This window comes from Hylobates moloch, unplaced genomic scaffold (genome assembly GCF_009828535.3).
Source record: "Hylobates moloch isolate HMO894 unplaced genomic scaffold, HMol_V3 SCAFFOLD_9, whole genome shotgun sequence".
Lineage (NCBI taxonomy): Eukaryota > Metazoa > Chordata > Mammalia > Primates > Hylobatidae > Hylobates > Hylobates moloch.
Window position 1 is genome coordinate 67131666 of NW_026652284.1, and position 17926 is coordinate 67149591.

At 39.0% G+C, this 17926-nt stretch overlaps 1 protein-coding gene across 8 annotated transcripts in view; it reads left to right on the plus strand.

Moving 5' to 3' along the window:
• Positions 1 to 17926, plus strand: part of CNBD1 (cyclic nucleotide binding domain containing 1) — a 757023-nt gene that overhangs the window by 65049 nt on the left and 674048 nt on the right. For all 8 annotated transcript variants that reach the window (XM_058444198.1, XM_058444197.1, XM_058444199.1 and 5 more), the window contains one exon: positions 11380 to 11538. In XM_058444198.1, the coding sequence (XP_058300181.1) occupies positions 11380 to 11538 (159 nt within the window). The remainder of the gene's footprint in view (positions 1 to 11379; positions 11539 to 17926) is intronic.

Below are 17926 nucleotides of genomic sequence, written 5' to 3' on the forward strand. Positions count from 1 at the left end.
ATGATGTTTTCCAGTTTCATCCATGTCCCTACAAAGGACACGAACTCATCATTTTTTATGGCTGCATAGTATTCCATGGTGTATATGTGCCACATTTTCTTAATCCAGTCTATCGTTGTTGGACATTTGGGTTGGTTCCAACTCTTTGCTATTGTGAATAGTGCCGCAATAAACATACGTGTGCATGTGTCTTTATAGCAGCATGATTTATAGTCCTTTGGGTGGGCTGGCTGGGTCAAATGGTATTTCTAGTTCGAGATCCCTGAGGAATCGCCACACTGACTTCCACAATGGTTGAACTAGTTTACAGTCCCACCAACAGTGTAAAAGTGTTCCTATTTCTCCACATCCTCTCCAGCACCTGTTGTTTCCTGATTTTTTAATGATGGCCATTCTAACTGGTGTGAGATGGTATCTCACTGTGGTTTTGATTTGCATTTCTCTGATGGCCAGTGATGATGAGCATTTCTTCATGTGTTTTTCGGCTGCATAAATGTCTTCTTTTGAGAAGTGTCTGTTCATGTCCTCTGCCCACTTTTTGATGGGGTTGTTTGTTTTTTTCTTGTAAATTTGTTTGAGTTCATTGTAGATTCTGGATATTAGCCCTTTGTCAGATGAGTAGGTTGCAAAAATTTTCTCCCATTCTGTAGGTTGCCTGTTCACTCTGATGATAGTTTCTTTTGCTGTGCAGAAGCTCTTTAGTTTAATGAGATCCCATTTGTCGATTTTGGCTTTTGTTGCCATTGCTTTTGGTGTTTTAGACATGAAGTCCTTGCCCACGCCTATGTCCTGAATGGTATTGCCTAGGTTTTCTTGTAGGATTTTAATGGTTTTAGGTCTAACATATAAGTCTTTAATCCATCTTGAATTAATTTTTGTATAAGGTGTAAGGAAGGGATCCAGTTTCAGCTTTCTACATATGGCTAGCCAGTTTTCCCAGCACCATTTATTAAATAGGGAATCCTTTCCCCATTTCTTGTTTTTGTCAGGTTTGTCAAAGATCAGATAGTTGTAGCTATGCGGCATCATTTCTGAGGGCTCTGTTCTGTTCCATTGATCTATGTCTCTCTTGTGGTACCAGTACCATGCTGTTTTGGTTACTGTAGCCTTGTAGTATAGTTTGAAGTCAGGTAGCGTGATGCCTCCAGCTTTGTTCTTTTGGCTTAGGATTGACTTGGCGATGCGGGCTCTTTTTTGGTTCCATATGAACTTTAAAGTAGTTTTTTCCAATTCTGTGAAGAAAGTCATTGGTAGCTTGATGGGGATGGCATTGAATCTATAAATTACCTTGGGCAGTATGGCCATTAACCCATGACATGGAATTCTTCATTGTTTTATCCTCTTTTATTCACTCCTTGAAGAGGTCCTTCACATCCCTTGTAAGTTGGATTCCTAGGTATTTTATTCTCTTTGAAGCAATTGTGAATGGTAGTTCACTCATGATTTGGCTCTCTGTTTGTCTGTTATTGGTGTACAAGAATGCTTGTGATTTTTGTACATTAATTTTGTATCCTGAGACTTTGCTGAAGTTGCTAATCAGCTTAAGGAGATTTCGGGCTGAGACAATGGGGTTTTCTAGATATACAATCATGTCATCTGCAAACAGGGACAATTTGACTTCCTCTTTTCCTAATTGAATACCCTTTATTTCCTTCTCCTGCCTGATTGCTCTGGCCAGAACTTCCAGCACTATGTTGAAAAGGAACGGTGAGAGAGGGCATCCCTGTCTTGTGCCAGTTTTCAGAGGGAATGCTTCCAGTTTTTGCCCATTCAGTATGATATTGGCTGTGGGTTTGTCATAGATAGCTCTTATTATTTTGAGATACGTCCCATCAATACCTAATTTATTGAGAGTTTTTAGCATGAAGAGATGTTGAATTTTGTCAAAGGCCTTTTCTGCATCTATTGAGATAATCATGTGGTTTTTGTCTTTGGTTCTGTTTATATGCTGGATTACATTTATTGATTTGCGTATGTTGAACCAGCCTTGCATCCCAGGGATGAAGCCCACTTGATTATGGTGGATAAGCTTTTTGATGTGCTGCTGGATTCGGTTTGCCAGTATTTTATTGAGGATTTTTGCATCAATGTTCATCAAGGATATTGGTCTGAAATTCTCTTTTTTGGTTATGTCTCTGCCAGGTTTTGGTATCAGGATGATGCTGGCTTCATAAAATGTGTTAGGGAGGATTCCCTCTTTTTCCATTGATTGGAATAGTTTCAGAAGGAATGGTACCAGTTCCTCCTTGTACCTCTGGTAGAATTCAGCTGTGAATCCATCAGGTCCTGGACTCTTTTTGGTTGGTAAGCTATTGATTATTGCCACAATTTCAGAAGCTGTTATTGGTCTATTCAGAGATTCAACTTCTTCCTGGTTTAGTCTTGGGAGGGTGTATTTGTGGAGGAATTTATCCATTTCTTCTAGATTTTCTAGCTTATTTGCATAGAGGTGTTTGTAGTATTCTCTGATGGTAGATTGTATTTCTGTGGGATCAGTGGTGATATCCCCTTTTTCGTTTTTTATTGCATCTATTTGATTCTTCTCTCTTTTCTTCTTTATTAGTCTTGCTAGCGGTCCATCAATTTTGTTGATCTTTTCAAAAAAACCAGCTCCTGGATTCATTAATTTTTTGAAGGGTTTTTTGTGTCTCTATTTCCTTCAGTTCTGCTCTGATTTTAGTTATTTGTAGCCTTCTGCTAGCTTTTGAATGTGTTTGCTCTTGCTTTTCTAGTTCTTTTAATTGTGATGTTAGGGTGTCAATTTTGGATCTTTCCTGCTTTCTCTTGTGGGCATTTAGTGCTATAAATTTCCCTCTACACACTGCTTTGAATGTGTCCCAGAGATTCTGGTATGTTGTGTCTTTGTTCTCGTTGGTTTCAAAGAACATCTTTATTTCTGCCTTCATTTCATTATGTACCCAATAGTCATTCAGGAGCAGGTTGTTCAGTTTCCATGTAGTTGAGCGGTTTTGAGTGAGTTTCTTAATCCTGAGTTCTAGTTTGATTGCACTGTGGTCTGAGAGACAGTTTGTTATAATTTCTGTTGTTTTACATTTGCTGAGGAGAGCTTTACTTCCAACTATGTGGTCAATTTTGGAATAGGTGTGGTGTGGTGCTGAAAAAAATGTATATTCTGTTGACTTGGGGTGGAGAGTTCTGTAGATGTCTATTAGGTCCACTTTATGTAGAGCTGAGTTCAATTCCTGGATATCCTTGTTAACTTTCTGTCTCGTTGATCTGTCTAATGCTGACAGTGGGGTGTTAAAATCTCCCATTATTATTGTGTGGGAGTTTAAGTCCCTTTGTAGGTCACTGAGGACTTGCTTTATGAATCTGGGTGCTCCTGTGTTGGGTGCATATATATTTAGGATAGTTAGCTCTTCTTGTTGAATTGATCCCTTTACCATTATGTAATGGCCTTCTTTGTCTCTTATGATCTTTGTTGGTTTAAAGTCTATTTTATCAGAGACTAGGATTGCAACCCCTGCCTTTTTTTGTTTTCCAGTTGCTTGATAGATCTTCCTCCATCCCTTTATTTTGAGTCTATGTGTGTCTCTGCACGTGAGATGGGTTTCCTGAATACAGCACACTGATGGGTCCTGACTCCTTATCCAGTTTGCCAGCCTGTGTCTTTTGATTGGAGCATTTAGCCCATTTACATTTAACGTTAATATTGTTATGTGTGAATCTGATCCTGTCATTATGATGTTAGTTGGTTATTTTGCTCGTTAGTTGCTATAGTTTCTTCCTAGCCTCGATGGTCTTTACAATTTGGCATGTTTTTGCAGTGGCTGGAACCGGTTGTTCCTTTCCATGTTTAGTGCTTCCTTCAGGAGCTCTTTTAGGGCAGGCCTGGTGGTGACAAAATCACTCAGCGTTTGCTTGTCTGTAAAGTATTTTATTTCTCCTTCACTTATGAAGCTTAGTTTGGCGGGATAGCAAATTCTGGGTTGAAAATTCTTTTCTTTAAGAATGTTGAATATCGGCCCCCACTCTCTTCTGGCTTGTAGAGTTTCTGCTGAGAGATCAGCTGTTAGTCTGATGGGCTTCCCTTTGTGGGTAACCCGACCTTTCTCTCTGGCTGCCCTTAACATTTTTTCCTTCATTTCAACTTTGGTGAATCTGACAATTATGTGTCTTGGAGTTGCCCTTCTCGAGGAGTATCTTTGTGGCGTTCTCTGTATTTCCTGAATCTGAATGCTGGCCTGCCTTGCTAGATTGGGGAAGTTCTCCTGGATAATATCTTGCAGAGTGTTTTCCAACTTGGTTCCATTCTCCCCATCATTTTCAGGTACACCAATCAGACGTAGGTTTGGTCTTTTCACATAGTCCCAAATTTCTTGGAGGCTTTGTTCATTTCTTTTTATTCTTTTTTCTCTAAACTTCCCTTCTCTCTTCATTTCATTCATTTCATCTTCCATCAGTGATACCCTTTCTTCCAGTTGATCGCATCTGCTACTGAGGCTTCTGCAATCTTCGCGTAGTTCTCGAAACTTGGCTTTCAGCTCCATCAGCTCCTTTAAGCCCTTCTCTCCATTGGTTATTCTAGTTATCCATCCTTCTAATTTTTTTTCAAAGTTTTTAACTTCTTTGCTATTGTTTTGAATTTCCTCTCGTAGCTCAGAGTAGTTTGATCGTCTGAAGCCTTCTTCTCTCAACTCATCAAAGTCATCCTCCATCCAGCTTTGTTCCGTTGCTGGTGAGGAACTGCGTTCCTTTGGAGGAGGAGAGGTGCTCTGTTTTTTAGAGTTTCCAGTTTTTCTGCTCTGTTTTTTCCCCATCTTTGTGGTTTTATCTACTTTTTGTCTTTGGTGATGGTGATGTACAGATGGGTTTTTGGTGTTGAAGTCCTTTCTGTTTGTTAGTTTTCCTTCTACCAGACAGGACCCTCAGCTGCAGGTCTGTTGGAGTTTACTAGAGGTCCACTCCAGACCCTGTTTGGCTGGGTGTCAGCAGCGGTGGCTGCAGAACAGCGGATTTTCGTGAGACCACAAATTCAGCTGTCTGATAGTTCCTCTGAAAGTTTTGTCTCAGAGGAGTACCCGGTTGAATGAGGTGTCAGTCTGACCCTACTGGGGGGGTGCCTCCCAGTTAGGCTGCTCAGGGGTGAGGGACCCACTTTAGGAGGCAGTCTGTCTGTTCTCAGATCTCCAGCTGCGTGCTGGGAGAACCACTACTCTCTTCAAAGCTGTCAGTCAGACAGGGGCATTTAAGTCTGTGGAGGTTCTTTGCTGAGTTTTTGTTTGTCTGTACCCTGCCCCCAGAGGTGGAGCCTACAGAGGCAGGCAGGCCTCCTTGAGCTATGGTGGGCTCCACCCAGTTCGAGCTTCCTGGCTGCTTTGTTTACCTAAGCAAGCCTGGGCAATGGCGGGCGCCCCTCCCCCAGCCTCGCTGCCGCCTTGCAGCTTGATCTCAGACTGCTGTGCTAGCAATCAGCGAGACTCCGTGGGCATAGGACCCTCCGAGCCAGGTGCGGGACACAATCTCCTAGTGTGCCGTTTTCCAGGCCCGTTGGAGAAGCGCAGTATTAGGATGGGACTGACCCGATATTCCAGGTGCCGTCTGTTTCCCCTTTCTTTGACTAGGAAAGGGAACTCCCTGACCCCTTGCACTTCCCGAGTGAGGCAATGCCTCGCCCTGCTTCGGCTCGCGCACAGTGCGCTTCACCGTCTGTCCTGCACCCACTGTTAGGCACTCCCCAGTGAGATGAAACCGGTACCTCAAGCAGAAATGCAGAAATCACCAGTCTTCTGTGTCGCTGGGGCTGGGAGCTGGAGACCGGAGCTGTTCCTATTCGGCCATCTTGGCTCCACCCCCCGATAAAAACATTTTTAAACAAAAATTTAGTATCTATAGAAGTTTATTTTACAGCAGAATGCCTAATACCTTCTCCCTGGAATATTCTTTGTCTAGCTTCTTTTCTTTATTTTATGTCTCAGCTTAAATCCTTCTATCCCTGAGAGGTAAAATCTTTTCCTGGCAAGCAAAGTAGGTCCCCCATTTTTATATTGTAATGGTACCTATGATTATTTTTCACAACACATATAAATTTTCATATTATTTTTAACAGCTTTAAATTACATATTTATGGAACTGATTCTTCTATCAGTGCCTTCGTGCATTCATATGTAAGGAACATAACGACAGAAGTATGGCTGATTTTTGTATATTGAACTTTTATACCAATTTTATTGTCAGTTATAATATCTGTGGATTCTTTTGGATATTCCATGTATTAAGATCATCTCATCTGCAAAAAATAACAGCTTTACTTGTCCTTTCCAATTCTTACATTTGTAGTTATTTTAATTTTAATGCTTAGGACCTTCACTAGAATGTTGAATCAATTAAAGCAATATCCATGACGTTTCTGATTCCAGGGGCAAAGTTTTCAAAATTTCACCCTCAGTATAATATTTGCTGTATTTTGTGTAAATAATTTTGTCATATTAAGTTTCATTTCTATTTCTAGTTTGCTAACAGTTTGTATTACAAATAGATATTGAACCATATGAGGTGTTTTTTTTAGATACCCATTATTTTTTCCTCCCGTACTTTGTTAATGGGTTAAATAACAATCCTGGAATAGTATTCCTGATATATTCCCAAATAGCCTAGGCTTTGTTATCTTTTAAAATTATCCCTGGATTTAGTGTAAATATTTTGTTTAGAAATTTTGCATCTATAATCAGTGACACTGGCTTGTAATCTTCCTTTCTGGTAATTTCCTTACCTGCTATTGATATAAAGGCTAGGCTGGCATCATAAAACTTGCTGGAAACTACATATGACTTTTGTATTTTTCTGGAAGCATTTGGGTTTGTTTGTTTGTTTATTTATTTATTTTGAGACAGAGTCTCACTTTGTTGCCCAAGCTGGAGTGCAGTGGCGTGATCTCAGCTCACTGCAAGCTCTGCCTCCTGGGTTCACACCATTCACCTGCCTCAGCCTCCCAAGTAGCTGGGACTACAGGCACCCACCACCATGCCTGGCTAATTTTTTTGTATTTTTAGTAGAGACAGGATTTCACTGAGTTAGCTAGGATGGTCTTGATCTCCTGACCTCGTAATCCACCTGCCTTGGCCTCCCAAAGTGCTGAGATTACAGGCATGAGCCAACATGCCTGGCTGGGTTTATTTATTAAGAGTTTGTTAGAATTCACCAATAGGACCGTTTTGGCAAGGAGTTTTCTTTGTAGGAAGGTTCTTAGTTGTATTCTTTAAAATATTTGAACAATTAAAATTTTATATTTCTACTTGTGTCAGTTTGGTAATTTGGAGTTTTGTAAGTGTTCATCTAAATTTTCAAATTTATTGGCACGAAGTTTTCATAATATAATCTTTTTATCTTTTTCTGTCTGTGTGATCTGTGATGAAGTCTCCTTTTCCATTTCTGATGTCTGCCTTTTCTGTTATTGTTCTCAAAAATTTTTTGCCAAATTTATTAGACATTATTTTTGCAAGTTTATTAGATTTCTAAATAACTAAATTTTGGTTTTATTACTCTAACAATTTTTGTCCTTTATTATATATTTCCTTATACTTATTTTGAGTATAACTTACTTTTTTTCTCATTTTTTGAGATCGAATCTTAGCTCATGAATTATCAGCTTTTCTTTTTTAAAAAACATGCATTTGTGGCTGAGCGTAGTGACTCACGCCTGTAATCCTAGCACTTTGGGAGGTCGAGGCAGGAGTGGATCACTTTGAGCTCAGGAGTTTGAGACCAGCCTGGCCAACATGGCAAAAACCATCTCTTAAAAAAAAATTAGCTGGGCATTGGTGGTTTTCACCTGTAGTACCAGCTACTTGGGAGGGTGAGGTGGGAGGATTGCATGAACTGGGAGGCAGAGGTTGCAGTGGGCTGAGATCATGTCATTGCACTCCATCTTGGGTGACAAAGATCTCTTCTAAAAAAACAAATGCATTTAAAGCAATATATTTCTTTCTAATTTGTTGCCTCTAATCTGTGCTTCTTTTTATTACTATCTGAAAAATCCTTAAGATAGCCAACTGAAAAGGAAGAGCTAAGTAATGTAGCTTATTACTAAAGAAAAAGGGAAAAACAGTTTTTCTATGCAGCCACAGTGATCATTCAAATTATAAAATTAAAAACTCCTAATTACATTAGGTACAGAAATATTATCACACATATACAAGTAACATGATAATACAAATGTTATGTATTTTGGAAAAATCTTATTATGGAACACGTAGAACTTGTTTGGAAAAAAATCTATACGGATTGAGGCCTGGCGCGGTGGCTCACACCTGTAATCCCAGCACTTTGAGAGGCAGAGGTGGGTAGATCATGAGGTCAGGAGAACAAGACCATTCTGGCTAACACTGTGAAACCCCATCTCTACTAAAAATACAAAAAAAAAAAAATAGCCAGGTGTGGTGGTAGGCGCCTGTAGTCCCAGCTACTCAGGAGGCTGAGGCAGGAGAATGGTGTGAACCCAGGAGGCAGAGCTTGCAGTGAGCTGAGATCACACCACTGCACTCCAGCCTGGGTGACAGAGCAAGACTCCATCTCAAAAAAAAAAAAAAAAAAAAACTATAGGGATTGAGAATAATCTAAAGAATTAGGTTACCAAATTAGACTTACAAGAATCAGATTTTACCCAGTATCAAGTTTTATTAAAAATTCAAAGGTACAGGAAATTGTGAAAAGCAGAAGGATGAAAAAAGTCTTTCCAGCTCTACTAGCTGTGAGAGTTTAGAAAATTTATATACACTCTTTTAGTTACAATTTCCTTATTTTATAAACTGAGGATAATATTGCCTACTCACATGGTGTATTGTGTATTCATCTGTTCTCATACTGCTAATAAAGATATACCTGAGACTGAGTAATTTATAAAGGAAAGAGTTTTAGTTGACTAACAGTTCCACATGGCTGGGGTAGGCCTCGAAATCATGGTAGAAGGTGGAGGAGGGGCAAAATCATATCTTACATGGCAGCAGGCAAAGACAGAGCTTGTGTAGGGGAACTGTCCTTTATAAAACCATCAGATCTCATGAGACTTACTATCCTGAGAAAAGCATGGGAAAGACCTGTCCCCATGATTCAGTTACCTCCCACTGGGTCCCTCCCACAACACGTGGGAATTAAGGAGCTACAATTGAAGATGGGATTTGGGTGGGGACACAGCTAAACCATATCATTCTGACCCTGGCCCCTCCAAAATCTCATGTCCTCCCATTTCAAAACCAATTGTACCTTCCCAACAGTCCCCCAAAGTCTTAACTCATTTCAGCATTAACTCAAAGGTCCACAGTCAAAAGTCTCATCCGAGACAAGGCAGGTCCCTTCTGCCTATGAGACTCTGAATCTAGGCAGAGGTTCCCAAACCTCAATTTTTGACTTCTGTGCACTTGCAGGCTCAACACCATGTGTAAACTTGCACCCTCTGAAGCAACGGTCTGACCTCTACGTTGGCCCCTTTTGGCCATGGCTGGGACACAGGGCACCAAGTCCTGAGACTGCACAAAGCAGCAAGGCTCTGGGTGAGACCCATGAAACCATTTTTTCCTCCTAGGCCTTGTGGCTTGTGATGGTGGGGGCTGCCATGAAGATCTCTGACGTGGCCTGGAGACATTTTCCCCATTGTCTTGAAGAGTAACATTTGGCACTTTGTTGCTTATGCAAATTTCTGCAGCCATCTTGAATTTCTCCTTAAAAAATAGGTTTTTCTTTTCTACTGCATTTTCAGGCTGCAAATTTTCTGAACTTTTATGCTCTGCTTCCCTTTTAAACATAAGTTCCAATTCCAAACCATATCTTTGTGAATACATAAAGCTCAATGCATTTAATGGCACCCAAATCACTCTTAAACACTTTGCATCTTAGACATTTCTTCTGCTAGATACCCTAAATCATCTCCCTCAAGTTCAAAGTGCCACAGATCTCTAGGGCAGGTGCAAAATGCACCAGTCTCTGCTAAAACATAGCAAGAGTCACCTTTATTTAAGTTTCTGACAAGTTCCTCATCTCCATCTGAGACCAACTCAGCCTAGACTTTTTTGCCCATATCACTATCAGCATTTTGGTCAAAGCCATTTGACAAGTCTCTAGGAAGTTACAAAATTTCCCACATCCTCCTGTCTTCTAAGCCTTCCAAACTGTTGCAATCTCTGCCTGTTACCCAGTTCCAAAGTCACTTCCACACTTTACTGGTACCAATTTACTGTATTCATCTGTTCTTACACTGCTAATAAAGACATACCACAAACTGGGTAATTTATAAAGGAAAGAGGTTTAATAGACTCACAGTTCCACATGGCTGGGGAGGCCTCAGAATCATGTTCAAATGCAAATGAGCAAAGTTATGTCTTACATGGGAGCAGGCAAATAGAGAGCTTGTGTAGGAGAACTCTCCTTTATAAAACCATCAGATCTTGTGAGACTTACTCACTATCATGAGAGCAGTCCAGGAAAGATCTGCCCCCATGATTCCATTATCTCCCACTAGGTCCCTCTTGTGATACATGGGAATTATGGGAGCTACAATTCAAGATGAGATTTGGGTGGGGACACAGCCAAACCGTGTCACATGGTTAGTGTTAATGGGATGATGTGCATAAAATGGTTAGCAGAGTAGCCAGCACATTTAAGAATGCAACAAGTTATATGTTAATGTGATAATTTAGTATTGCTGTTATGATTCTACATAATATATTTAATTTTTAATCTTCCTATGTGTATAATTAAAGGTCTGTTATCAAAATGTAATCCAGATTCATTTCTGCAACTTGCCTTACTATTTTTCTGAAACACAGACAGCACTTGTTGGATTTCTCACCTATAAGTTTTCAATGACCTTTTAATAGAAATGCTTAATTCTAGAAATATGAATGGAAAATAGTCATTTATTTGTACATCTCTTAGGGACTTAGGTGTATAACATACCATAGCACAAGTATAAGATATGGTGGCTATCTTCCAAGATGTTTATAGATTACCAGTGGTAAATAAAAGTTAAATAATATAATTGTATCCTTGGTGCGAAAAAAAACACCGAAAAACAAATGTGTGAGTATAAAGGATGTTAGCCATTGACTTGAAATATTTTCCTAAATTATATAAGCCTAATATATTATGAAAGGTGTTTCAGTTGCTCAGGACAGTTATAATACATGTAATCAAATTCTAGACGTTGAAAATATTTCATATATTCTAAGTTCTACATTTAACAGAATGACATATGTAACTGTACTATGGTGATTGAAACATTCTAATGCATTTAAAAAGAATATGTTCTTAAAATGCCAACTTTTCTCAAAACAGTGCATTTATACTCCTGCAATAAGTAAAAGTCCCTGTAAATAATTTTTGTGCAGTATACAACAGCATAAAATACTACATTTTCTTGTTCAGGGAACTCAATGAAGACAAAGAGGAAAGTCAACATCAACAACCTGATGATTCTCACAATATAGCTGTCCATGTTCAGAGAGCACACGGTGGCCATATTTTATATAGACCAAAAAGAGCCACAGAGAAATTTGAAGAATTCCTAGCTATCTTAAAGAAATTGTAAGTATTTAAAATATATTCCTTCTTCTAGTTGAGTAATTCTTTTGAATGGCTTTATTTTTTAAAGTTTGTTTGTGGATAAGTGTGCTTTAGTTATGATACAGCACTTGTGGTTGATTCAGGAGAGATGGACACACTGGAGACTTTGTTTCTATATAAATACAATCTTCATGAATTCAGTCTTCAGTGGTGTATCATGGATATAATGCTAAACTTAGGACCCATTATTTTAAAATTAAACTGCAAGCAAAATATGTATTATTTACTGATATTTCAAAATTCTGTTAAAGATATCCTTAGGTTATCAGAAGGCGCTTCACAAACTGTCTTCCTCATCCAGGAGTCTTTAAATAAACTTACCACACATAACTTTTTTTTTTTTTTTTTTTTTTTTTTGAGACTAAGTCTTGTTCTTGTGCCCCAGGCTGGAGTGCAATGGCACAATTTCGGCTCACTGCAACCTCTGCTTCAATGGCGTGATCTCGGCTCACTGCAACCTCCTCCTCCCAGGTTCAAGTGATTCTCCTGCCTCAGCCTCCCAAGTAGCTGGGATTATAGGCACCTGCCACCATGCCTGGCTAATTTTTGTATTTTTAGTAAAGACGGGGTTTCACCATGTTGGCCAGGGTGGTCTCGAACTCCTGACCTCAGGTGATCTGCCTGCCTTGGCCTCCCTCGGCCTGGGATTACAGGTGTGAGCCACCGCGCCCGGCCCCATTCCTTTTAATTTTCTAGAATACTTTGTGCTCTAATAGGGACACAACTGCCTGGAGAAGGAGGGGTGTGCATGAGAAGATTAAATCTGAGTGCAGGCTGATTACCAAAGATGGTATTTGATTTGTGAATAAAATTAAAGTTAAACGAGTACCATGAAAATTATAGAAGAAAATCCTAACCACCTGTCATAGGGGAGTAAAATTAAACTTGTAAGCTGAAAAAATAGGAAATTCATCTAGAATATGTGATACTGGAATTGAGATTGATAACAGGAACAAAACCAAAAGTGTCAAGACTAGGAATGTTTTCAGAAAAAAATCAATAGCAGGGAATGAGTAATTAAAAATTTGACATTTATGTTCTGAAGAATGAACTTTTTCTTTGTTTAGATACAAAAATACCATTGTGGTATAACTGCCTACAGTATACAGTACAGTAACATGTTGTACAGGTTTGTAGCCTAGGAGCAACAGGCTACACCAGCTGGCCTAGGTGTGTAGTAGACTACACTATCTAGGTTTGTTTAAGTGTACTCTGTGATGTTTAGAGAATGACAAAATCGCATGATGACAGATTTCTCAGAATGTATCCCTGTTGTTAAGTGACACATGACTATGATTGCAAATTTGAGGAAATATGATTAGAGCTTCCAGAAAATTTGAGAATGGTCAGATTTTTATACTCTTAACTTATAATAACAAAAAGGAAACAATGAATACTGATCACTTTTTAGTAAAGCAGGTACGAGGGAATTATAGAAGGAAATCTTAACCACCTGTCATAGAAGAGTAAAATTAAACTTGTAAGCTGAAAAAATTAGAAAATTCAACTAGAATATGCTCAGTAAATTCGTTAAAAATATTCTTTAACTGGTGGAAAATCACTAAAACACTGAAAGTAATCTAAGGTATACTATGCTACAATCACTTTAATTCCATTAAACTCTAATGTTGATTAATATTGCATTAGAGTCCAAAATTTTAGTTTCCAGAAACCCATGAATCACTCTGCTGATTTCAGATTGTGCTGGGCTATAAGAGTTTTAATGGCAGTGGTAATTCCTATCTTTTTTACTATAATGAGATAGCAGTTTCCAGATAACAAAGTTTCTGATCTGAGATGCAGGAGGTCAGTAACAGGGACTTCCAAGCAGCTATGATTCTGCACTGCAATGTCAAAATACCAGGAGGTAAATCTAGGTCAATGTCAGGATGGAAACTGCAAATGGGTAAGAAGCCTAGTACCTTTTTAACAGTGGACTACCATGAAAAGCAGGAGCCACGGTAGAAGGCTATCCAAGCACAGTGAATAATAGACAAGTTACTTTGCTACATTCTTTTGTGGACCTCCATGGATGCTATTTAATGGCCTGTTTCCAAATACCCAGGACAACAGATTTTGGGTCAGTGTCAGTTTCCAGAACCCATTTCCTCACTCATGTGTGAGAAAATGGATGAGTAGAGAAGATCCTGAAGTACTATACATCCCCACTTTCAGTGGCTCAGAATTGGGCAGCCAGGACTTTGACATAGCAAAACTCACTGCTGTCAATGGGCGGGCTGTGACAGCCACCAAATCACAGTAGGAGAGTAAATGAGAAGGAAATTCATTTTTATGAGATGTTTAATGTTAACAGAAAGCCTTAAGCTCTCTATAAAAAATTTGTGATTTAATCCTCACATCAATGCTTTGAGGTAGCTATGACAAGCTGTTAATAGTAAGTAAAAGATCAATGTATGCACTAAATCCACAATCTATGTTTGTTCTATAGTACATGCCTTTTCTCTCCTCTTCTCCTTGGGACACTAATGTATTAGCTTCTTCTTGTTCTGTAATTAACATAAACTTAGTGGCTTACAACAACATATATTTAGTATCTCTCAGGGTGAGGTTTAGCTGGTCCTCTGCTCAGTGTCTCATGGATCATCAGAGTATGCACTGGGCTGTGACCATTTCTGGAGCATGGGATCCTCTTCCAAGCTCAAATGGTTGTTGGCAGGATTCAGTTCCTTGTGGTTGTAGGACTGACATCCCCACTTTCATGATGGCTTTCAGCAAGGGGCTCCTCTTTGTACTAGAGACTCCCTAGATCCTTGCCATGTGGCACGTTCTCAAGCTCTCTTACAACACAAAAGCTTAAATTTTCAAAGCTAGCAAGGGAGAGTCTCTGTTTCTCTCCCTGTTATTTTGCCTAGGTGAAGTGTGATATAACCTAATCAAGGGCCTATATATCCCATCACTTTTGCAGTATTCCCAAATCATAGATTCTGCCCCCACTCCTTTTAAGGAAAGGGGATTGGGTGTTCCCTTAGTCACATTTAGTAACATCATCAATCTATTTATAACTGTTAATTGCATTCGCAATTGGGTTGTATGCTTTATAAACACAACACTAAAGTAATTCATTTAAAATCTATTGATGGATAAGTTGTCAGGTCTGTGGCCTTTTGTTTATCTCTGACTAATTAAGCCATGATCAGATTGATGGGCTGTTTAAGTGATGTGATCTAATGAAATTTTGAAAATGTTACCTTCTATACTTTAAAACTTTTCACTGTCATCCTAAAATTTAAAAAAAACAACAAAACATTTTGAGTCACAGTAGCTTTTTAAATAAATACAGGCTGGGTGTGGTGGCTCACACCTGTAATCTCAGCACTTTGGGAAGCCAAGGAGGGTGGATCATGAGGTCAAGAGATGGAAACCATCCTGGCCAACCTGGTGAAACTCTATCTCTATTAAAAATACAAAAATTAGCTGGGTGTGGTGGCATGTGCCTGTAGTCCCAGCTACTTGGGAGGCTGAGGCAGGAGAATTGCTTGAACTCGGGAGGCGAGCTGAGATTGGGCCACTGCACTCCAGCCTGGTGACAGAGCAAGACTCCATCTCAAAAAAAAAAAAAAAAAAAAGAAATGCAAAGATATCTGATAAGATTAAGATACTGTTAATTATTGATAACTTGGTGTGGTATAGCTTAATCATGTTAATTACATATTAACTTCCACTTCATGTCAGCAGCTCTGAGTAAATACTGATAGATGGGAAAAATAATAAATAATTTTGAAACATTAAAATCATTGGGAGAGGCAGTAAAATCATGGGGGTGGTGCCACCATAAAGGAGAGATTTGAGCAACCAGAGGATTACTGAACAGACAGTGGGAGGAAGAGAGGAGACAGAGTGAGAAAAAGAGAGTTGGGAGGCCCCTTTTTAAAATTTTGTATTTTAAGGCATATCAGATTGAATATAAGCTTATCATGTGAATTAGTTAGGATTTTGGATCATAAGCAACAGAAACTGACTCTGGTTCATTAAAACAATCACAACAAACAAAAAGGGAAAGGGGGACTGATGGAAGAATATCAGGTAGCTCTCAGAATAGAAGAACAACAACTAGATGCTGCAGATGATACGAACTCTAAGGCAACTCTGGAATTCTCTTCAAGGTACAACACTGGAATCAATCAGCTATAACTACTTGCGTTTGGGAGTTACTAGGCTCACAGCTTAATTTCAGGGATAGGGAGTCAGATTGTTGTAGTTTATTTTTGTACCCACGCTTGAATAAATGCTGAGGGAGAAGTACACTTTGACAGGCAGTTTTACTGAGTTTACATGCAATTGGCAAAGGGGCAGCATTTCAAAAGAGAAAATATTTCAGAAGAAGGGGGAAATGATAATAAGTAATATTAAAATCTAGGAACTGAAACATGACTTAGAATTTTAGTTTCTAAATAATTTTGACTTATTTTATTTTTCATCCATTAATTAATGAATCCAACATACACTTTTGAACTCCTCTATGTTTCTGTCAGTATTCCTGTTATTGGGACTATGGGAACACAAAATATTTTTGCCCTCATGGAGCTTACATTCTAATGTAAGAGATACTAAACACATGTATTCTGTCAGTTAGTGATAAGTGCTAGGAAGAAAAGCTAATACAGAATAAGGGGATAGAGAATGATGGAAATGATCAGAGAAGTCAGATTTTATGAAACAGCAGAAAGAGAAGAGAGAGAGAGAGAGAGAGAGAGAGAGAGACATTGCATTCTAGGGAATAAGAGAGACATTGCATTCTAGGGAAAGAAAACACAAGTGCAAGAGCCCAGGTATTGCAACATGGTCTGCAAATAGAAAAACAAATTACAAAAAACAAAAACCATAATAATTGGCAAGAAAGTCATTGTTGTGAAAGTGCATGAGTCAGATGGGAGACCTGGTGGAAATAGTGCTTCAGAGGTAGCCAGGGACCAGATTATCATTTAGGGTCTCATGGGCCATGAAGGGATTTTAACCTTGGTGTGATTGGCATGTTGTGATTTATATGGCAAAAGTCACATGTGGATGGTTGACTGTGGGTGCCAACAGGAGATTCAGGGTGACCTGTTAGAGTGCTGTGAAATTTGTCTAGGTGCAAGATGACAGTGGCCCATATTCTGTGTTAGGGATTTAGATTTGACATGAAGAATTTGATTTTCTCTCTCTTTTTAAGACATGAGCAGGGTTGAATAGATAGTCCTTGAAGCAAATCAGGTTCATTGCTCAATTTGACCACTAACATGGTGGAGAATGCTGGGCAAATCATCTGATGCTCTCACATGTTGGTATTTGATTGCAGTGCCTATAACAACACTGGCTTTTCAAATGCAATTATAAAATACTATGGTAAAAATAATTGGTTTCTTTATAAATGACTAATTTCTGGGGAAAAAAAGTTATGTTTGTATGTATTTGTGGGAGTTGTGGAAAGGGTAGGAGCAGAGAGGGACTTATAAATGAGCTGTGAAATGCAGATTAAGATCCTCTGAGAAAACTTGGCCCTATTGTTTTTTCTTCTACTTTCTCCAATTAACGATGTTTCCTTTGAGGGAATGAGGCATCTGAAGATCATTATGTTTCAGTAGAGCAGTGATGCAAAGCCACTTCTCAGGAATGACTCAGGAATTGCTCCCTGGAAGATCATCAGGGTTTTTGCCTTTTAGATTCAGGCTGTTTAAAATCCAAATGCAATATGGTTCTTATGCTGTCGTCCTCTGGTGAAATGGCACATAAGATGAGGAATTGCGGTCTCAAACTATATTTAAGGGCTGCATGCTGATCAAAGAAAAACACTTTGTGGGGCCACTAATTTGTGAAAAATACAGTATTTTGGAGGAAAACTGCACTGCAATGGAGTGGAAGGGGGATTCACATCTAGAAAAGAAAGTTTCCATTTGAAGTTAAAAGGGAACATAGGTTAATAAAGAACGGTGTGGATACGGAAAGTAATTTAGATTTTTGACACAAATGGTGATCATTTATGACAGAAGAATGGGAAATAAAGGAAGAGAATTATTTGTGTTAAAATGAGTTAGCAAAGGACAGAAATTAAAAACTCATTGACAGTAGATTGGTATTCTAAAAGCATGTCACGCTGAATCTTGTTCTGTCTGTGGCAGCTAGATTGAAAGTTACATTTGGGATGTACTTGTTGCAAAATGCCTGGCCTGCAGAGTCAGAAAGAACTGTGTTCTCAACTGGACTCCTCTAATCATTAGTTGTATGATCTTGGGCAAATTTCTACCTCCAAAAATTTTATTCACAAAGTTAGAATGTAAAGCCCCAGAGATACTACTTGGTCCATTTTAGGCCCTGTGTGAATGTCAATCTCCCCTCTCCCGAAGAATGT